Source organism: Mastomys coucha, unplaced genomic scaffold, assembly GCF_008632895.1.
Source record: "Mastomys coucha isolate ucsf_1 unplaced genomic scaffold, UCSF_Mcou_1 pScaffold7, whole genome shotgun sequence".
Taxonomy (NCBI): domain Eukaryota; kingdom Metazoa; phylum Chordata; class Mammalia; order Rodentia; family Muridae; genus Mastomys; species Mastomys coucha.
Window position 1 is genome coordinate 82951327 of NW_022196913.1, and position 7874 is coordinate 82959200.

At 39.1% G+C, this 7874-nt stretch overlaps 1 protein-coding gene across 2 annotated transcripts in view; it reads left to right on the top strand.

Moving 5' to 3' along the window:
* Positions 1–1224: 1224 nt before the first annotated feature.
* Positions 1225–7874, top strand: part of Trhr (thyrotropin releasing hormone receptor) — a 39995-nt gene continuing 33345 nt past the window's right edge. The window contains exons 1-2 of one of the 2 annotated variants that reach the window (XM_031358738.1): positions 1225–1524; positions 2118–3004. In XM_031358738.1, the coding sequence (XP_031214598.1) occupies positions 2216–3004 (789 nt within the window). In that variant the 5' untranslated portion in view covers positions 1225–1524; positions 2118–2215. Of the gene's footprint in view, positions 1525–2117; positions 3005–7874 lie in introns of those variants that run through there. The other variant, XM_031358737.1, reaches the window with a different exon arrangement.

Here is a 7874-nt window from a genome sequence, read left to right on the forward strand (position 1 = left end):
AGAAATGGGTACTAAGGTGTTTCTCCATGAGTCAAAGGGTTGGGGTCATTCGCCGTGGTTCTGAGCAGTGCCTCAATCTCATTGCTACCTGGCTTTGGGCCCAGTTCTGATGCCCAAGTGATCCTGTCTACTTGAAATAGACTCCCCTTCTGAGGAGGATCTGATTTGGAAAATAGAGAACTGGTAACACATACAGGGAGTCCAGCTAAAGGCTCCTTTTTATTGTACGCTGGTCATGCAAAAGTGCACAAGCAGTAGCAGTTGATGTATTCAGTCCAGAGAAGAGCCATGTTATAGACTTGCCACAGGTAGCTTTAGAGACCTAAAGATCAGGCTGGCTTGTGCTTTTCTAAAATGACATTGAGTCCGTAACACATTTCATCTCAACCCCTGGGGACTGCACTGACTCTTGGCTAGAATTTCACCAGATAACTGTCCCTCTTAGAAAGGTGATTGAGATAAAGCTTCCGTGGATAGGTCCTGTGATTGGCATTTCGAGCGATAATGAAAAGGACAAAGGTACCAGTAGCAAGCAGAGGACCTTGGAGCACTACAAATTTCCACAGGTGGATTCTCTTAACCGTATTTATTTGCTTTCTTTGTTTGTTTGCTTATTTGTTCATGACACAAGGTCTTGTTTTATAACCCAAACTGGTTTCGAATTCATAGCCCTGCTGACTCCCGACCACGGAGATTGCAAGTATACACCCCGACTCCAAGTCTTCAAGTCATTTTTTAAAAATAAAATTTTATATGAGCCTCAGAAGCTCACAGTTGAAATGGTTTAAAATCCATTTTTAACTCATTTTTCATTCATATAAAATGGTAGAAGGGAGCAGGTTTACTGGCTTAGTGGAGAAACAGTGCAAGGGTTTCCATAGCAGAAAGAGAAGTTTCAAAGCAAACAGCTATTGCAAGCTTCAAGGGCTTTTGTCCAGAAAGGTTTTGCTACCTCTGAAAAATCCCATCAAGCAAAGAGTAAAAATATATTTTAGAGCAGATCAGGTACAAGAGTTTTTGCGGAACTTAGAGCACCTTTACCTATAAGCTCAGCTGCTTCCAGATCATTTTATCTGTGATCAGCCTTCCACACTGAGCACTATGTCAGCCACATGTTTAAAAGTAAATTCTTCAACAGAAGATTCTGAATCAATCAGGATGGACTAGCACTTGTGAGTGTGTGTGTGTGTGTGTGTGTGAGAGAGAGAGAGAGAGAGAGAGAGAGAGAGAGAGAGAGAGAGAGAGAGAGAGAGAGAGAGCACTCTCATTAAAAGACGATCTATGGTTTGACAGCCTCAGTGCTGCTCCTGCTGCTGCTTCTGTTACTGCGGCTGTGTGGTCTGTCATGAGTTGAAAAGGGATGTGAGGGTTTAGAGGAACTGCCGCTCTGAAGACTGAGCCTCTCTCTGCTGAGTGGTCTTCCTGCCAGACAGGCTGGACAAGATTTCCTCTGCACGATTGGAAACTTGGACCTATTAGCACTTCATCTACCCAGAGAAGCAAGCAGCGTGACAGAGTGCAGAGGTAAGAGAGGAAACTCTCTTCTATTAAGCTTGGGGACTTGGGGTGTAGTGAAGTTAGACGCCAGACCTGGTTATTTTATACCAATGATACTTCGCTCCTAAAAGCTGGAAGCAGTAGCTAAATTCCAGCTACTACCAGGCTTGACCATTGCTCCCTTTGGCTTTTTCCTCTGATACCTTTTCTTCTTCACTGCACTTTTCCGGAGCATCTGAGAGATTTCTTTATATTTGCAACTGGCACATTTTTGGGGTTTGGTACTTTAGAATTGTTTATTTGTTGTTTTTGTTTTTCCAGTTGGACCCAGTTTTAAAACAGGACACTTTCCTGCTTCTCTTAAGATTTTTTTGCCTGTGAAAAGACAGTTGTTAAGTCCTCCCTTTTAATGCAATGTGGTCAAAACAATACTTCATTTTGCCTAGAATTGCAAAAAAGACCAGACAAACAAATAAACAAATAAGGAGTTTTCATAAAGGTATTGGCACCCCATTAGTGTAGAATCTCAGAGGTGTAAAGAGAGGAAATGAGCTGCCTATGAGTGTGGCTTGATTAGAAATGAAGGGATTGTGAGTGAACATGTGTGTGGCTTTTCACAGGGGAAAGAACTACCGAGAAAAACAAACAAACAAAAAGGTGAAGGCTGGAAAGATGTTTTAAAGAGTCTCTGTGTCAGAGAATCTTCAAGCCACTGAAAATGGAGAATGATACCATCAGCGAACTGAACCAAACCGAGCTCCAGCCACAAACAGCTGTGGCCCTGGAGTACCAGGTGGTCACCATCTTACTTGTGGTCATTATTTGTGGACTGGGCATTGTGGGCAACATCATGGTAGTCCTGGTGGTCATGAGAACGAAGCACATGAGAACCCCTACAAACTGCTACCTGGTGAGTTTAGCTGTGGCAGATCTCATGGTTCTGGTGGCTGCAGGCCTCCCCAACATAACCGACAGCATCTATGGTTCCTGGGTCTATGGCTATGTTGGATGCCTCTGCATTACATATCTCCAGTACTTAGGAATTAATGCATCCTCATGTTCAATAACGGCCTTTACCATTGAGAGGTACATAGCAATCTGTCACCCTATCAAAGCCCAGTTTCTCTGCACATTTTCCAGAGCCAAAAAAATCATTATCTTTGTCTGGACCTTCACATCTATTTACTGTATGCTCTGGTTCTTCCTGCTGGATCTCAATATCAGCACCTACAAAGATGCTATTGTGGTATCCTGTGGCTACAAGATCTCCAGGAACTACTACTCACCTATTTACCTAATGGACTTTGGTGTCTTTTATGTCGTGCCAATGATTGTGGCCACTGTGCTTTATGGATTTATAGCTAGAATCCTCTTCTTAAACCCCATTCCTTCAGACCCTAAAGAAAACTCTAAGATGTGGAAAAATGACTCAATCCATCAGAACAAGAATTTGAATTTAAATGCTACCAACAGATGTTTCAACAGCACTGTATCTTCCAGGAAGCAGGTAAGCAGAGCTGAACTTTCAAGTCAAGACAGGAAATGTAAAATCGAGTTTTTGGGAGATAGGATCAACTTTGTCCTATTTAGCTGATGGCAGAAGCAGAATACAATCATGCAAATGTCTCACGGCATAAGCTTCTGCTTTGCATGTTAAACGCACCTCTGGATCACTGAAGATCTAAAAATAAATGGAGAGATTTGATAGCACTTTAGCAGGAAGCAGTTTCATACTAAGATATGGGGGGCTGTAGACAGAACCCCAGAAACCTTGTTTTAAAACACTTGTTCCTCTCTGAAAGTGTTATCAGAACATTCAGAATACTTCTGGCCTCTGTAGGGAAAATTTCTGTTGCATGACAAAGAATTGCCTTTCAGGAACTGTACTACACATTTGCCAAGAGAATTTGACAATAGATTACTGAGTTGAAATAATGAAACTTTTCTTGCATTGTATAGTTACTCAAAAAAAACAAAACAAAACAAAACAAAACAGGTAATCAGCCTTATTTGACTTTGATGAGAGATGGTTCTCTAATCTTTTTCTATAAATCTTTCCAAGTTTATCTTAGCATGTAGGAGCTGGGAATATATTTCCTTGTGAGGCAGGGGGTGGGTGGTTCAAATGAATGGCCAACATCAAACTGAATCAGTTATAAACAATTTTTAATGTAGGATTTCTAACAGCATAACTAGAACTCTTTAATGATTCCATATAACCTAATATGCATGTGGCTGCAGTGGAATGATGGTTTTATTAGTGACTAAAGCATCTCATTTATAAGATAATATAAAAATGGAAGGCTCTCTATCATATACTCATCTGTTCGTGTCTGCACAACTGTCCTGAGATTCTTAGGAGCCCATCACTTATCTCTTTCTCTATTTGTAATGAATATGAAGTAAATATTTATTCTCATACTGGGAAGAAAAATCATGGAATCAACAATATAGTTTCTTTCAAATCACTTGAATATTTTTTGCTAGAAATCAGTTGATTCTATTTATGTATGTAGAAAACTGAATGTGCTTTTAGAACCATGTATGTGGATCATCCATACTATAAGTTCTTAAACTCTAAGTTATCTAATATGTTATGAATTATTACTGGGTAAATTGTGATATGTGTATACATGCACATGGCAGAGGAAACATAAAAGTGAAGATGGTTGCAATGAAGAGAGCTATAGTTAAAGAGAATGCATGCAGCATTTTAAATTACATGTGACACTTGATTCACATGACATATGAAGACAAAAGGGAGCTCATGACTAACAACTGCCAAGTCTTTGCTCCTGAACATAGACAGCAATGCCATGGTGTCAATGCTTATACAAGGTGTAGCTGGCCATTAACCAAAGCTTGATTCATGGAAATGGTGAGAGATACATTGGCAAGACAAATGTTAATAAATACAATAGGACAATATACAATATGCACATCTTAATTAGAGACCAAACATTAGCCAATATTAGCAACAAGGTAGGTAAGTTAGGAAATACATTCCTTATACTCACATTTATATTCTGGTTATAATTTTTCTAAAGCTTGTTTGTCTAGCCTAATGTCCTTTCTTTCAATTTCAGTCATTAGCTCCTATCAGCATGAATAATGTGCTTTAGATTGCTAATTATGTTACATGTTCACAATCTTTTCAAAGGATGTGAATGGTGAGCATGAGAGCAATGTAGTGTTCAGACATGAGAAACTGACAGCTCAGGCTAAGGAAGATTGGAAGGGTAAGAGATGGGCTGGGGAGGCAGAAAGTTACCCCTAAGAGTAGCTGGTAGTTACAAGCAAAAGTAAGGTTCTCTGTAACAGTGATCCTTACTCTTCCTGATGCTGTGACCCTTTAATATAGTTCCTCATGTTTTGGTCACCTCAACCATAAAATCATTTTTATTGCTTTTTCATAACTGTAATTTTACTACTATTTTAAATCATAATGTAAATATCTGTGTTTTCAGATGATATTAGGCCACCCCTGTGAAACGGTCCTTTGACCCCCCCAAAAGGTCATCACTCAAAGGTTGAGGACCACTGATCTATAGGGAGAATTTAAAGCAATGTAAATAATATGTGTGACATAGGGATGAAAAAAAGTACCATTCGATATGGTGTCACACTCACATCTGGACCATCAATATGGTAGAAGACTGAAATCTAGATCTTTCAATGTGGTAGCAGGCTGACATCTAGACCATTCAATGTGGTAGCAGGCTCACATCTGGGTCATCAGTATGGTAGCAGGCTGAAATCTAGATCTTTCAATGTGGTAGCAGGCTCACATCTAGACCGTTCAATACGGTAGCAGGCTCACATCTGGATGGGCAGTGGAAGCCCCAGGAAATGGGATCGCAGCTGTGAATAAGGTCTGATGATTGCAAAGTTCTGGACCTATGTTCTGGACTTGCCATTTTCTAAAAGCAATTCTTCATAAGGTTAAATTAATTCTTCATAAAGTTAACATCTCTATGTACTATCCCAAGGATGTTTACTTTATTTTTTCTCTCTGATTTCTTCATTAGATAAGTATAATTTACATTTTAATATATACTTATCTGGGCCAGATCCTTCTGGCCAAATTAGATCAAATGGGCATAGTTTATAGGGTTACATTTTTAAAGAAAATAAAAGAAAGATTATTTTTCTGTGAAATGCAAATGGTATGCTTTCGTTGGTTTTAATTTTTTTTTACTTGTATCTCCAGTGTAAAAAGTCTAGATCCAAACCTTTTTTCTATTACTCAATGGTTTGATTAGATTTTAGTAAACCCCTGAGTTGAGATCAATTAAATTCAACCTTACTCTACTTTGTGGCTAGAAGGTATGTAAAGGGATTGCCTGATTGAACCAGTCTTTTGTTTTACAGTGAGTGGTTTGACTGTGAGAAGACACAGTTTAAGGGTGGCATTTGTTACATTCACCTCTGCCTATACAGAGACAGAAGCTCCCTCAGTGCATTCAGTTCCTATGTTCAGCACTGTGAAGACATAACATCTCATTCACTGATTATCTCTATCATTGGCTATGTATTTCTGCATAATTTATTAAATCTAAAATGTTTAGAAGCACAGAAGTCCTTTTTGGTAAAATGATTACCCTTTTGTTAAAATTCTATACTGTCAATAAACAAATTTGTTTCAAATATTTACTTTCCATGGATGTGCAAGGCATCTTACAGAAGAGGCTTCTGCTATTGTTTTGGTCCCACTTACCAGTTCCTCCTGTCTTACAGTATAGGGAGTGGGAAAATAGGGTGACCTAGTCCTAATAGAAGCTACTAGAGATTCTATTCATTTTTATTATAGTTTATATTAATCCAGTCCTTAAAATACCCTCTCTTCCTTCTATAAAGTGCTTAAGACATCTCTGCTTTACTAGAAACAAATGTTGAAATCCCAAGAAACAAAACAAAACCAGCTTCCCTCTCTAAAGTAACACATGGCATTTGGGGAAGGCACTGATGATGGTGGCAGTTATTAGCAGGTTATAAAGTAACAGTGTCTTGTGGGACGTTGGGGACTTAAGAATGAGGAAAAGGGGACCCTCTGTCAAAGACCACCACTGCCATTTTCTTATATATTTATTTTCTTCTACTTTGATTGGATCAGTTTAAATTATTATAGCCTATATTGTTTATGTTTGCTTCTCATTTTTACTCCTAAGATATTAAAAGTAAAAATTATAATTAGAAGACAAATAGTAAAAGTAGTTATAACTTGCTTAATTGGTTTTCTAAGCCCCAATTTTCCCATCCACAAAATGAGTAAAAAAACAATTCACTTGTAGAGTTGTGGAAATCAAGTGAGTTGCACCAGACAAAATTTGTGTTTGCTCTGTCCCCACCTGTCAACTGCTTTTCAGGAATTACATCTTCCCAGTCCCCTTCTGTTCTGCTCTGAAGTAGTCCTAGATGCTTGGTGTTTTCTTGGAAGTAAAGCTTCTAATGTGCCTGCTCTCATGTCCTCCTGCCTTCTTCCAGACACTCTCTAGTGTTAACCACCACCTTCTGTGGTGCAAGTGCGTGTGTGTGTGTGTGTGTGTGTGTGTGTGTGTGTGTGTGTGTGTGTGTATGTGAGTGTATGCATGTGTGTGTGTGTGTCTGTGTGTCTGTGGGTGTCTGTGTGTGCGCACTGTGGTATATAAATATGTACATGCATATGTTTAGGTGTGTAGTGGAATATAAATATGTAAATAAATACATACATGCTTATCTGTGTGTATATAGTGGTATATAAATATGTACATGTGTGTGGTGGTACATAAATATATACATGCTTGAGTGTGTGTGTATGTGTGTATATGTGTGTGTATCATGGTATATAAGTACATCCATGTGTGTGCAGTAGTATATAAATTTTACATGCTTGTGTGTGTGTGCCTATGTGTATATATGTGTGTGTATGTGGTGATGTATAAATATGTGCATGATTGTGTGTACGGAGGCCAAAGAAAGACAAAGCATATCTTCTTCAGTTGCTCCTTGTCTTGTTCTTTAGACAGGTTCTCTCCCTAAGAGAGCTCACCCATTTTGGCCAGTGAGCATCCAGGAATGCCCTGTCATTGCCCTTATAGTGTTAGGGTAACTAACACAAGCAACACCACACATGGATGCAGCAGATCTGAACTCGGGTTTTCATATTTGTACAGCAAACTCTTCACCAACTGAGTCCACTTTATAGTCCAATGTGTTCTCTTTAAAGAAACAACAAGGAAGATACCGGTAGTTATAGTCACACTAACATGGAAGGTGGAAGGTTCACAAGGCCTCAATTCTAGACAAAGAACTATGGGCAAGAAAGGAATCCTGTACCCTCGGAGCTCCCAGGGTCTCAACCACCAACCAAGGACTGCACATAGAGGGGTCTGATTGTT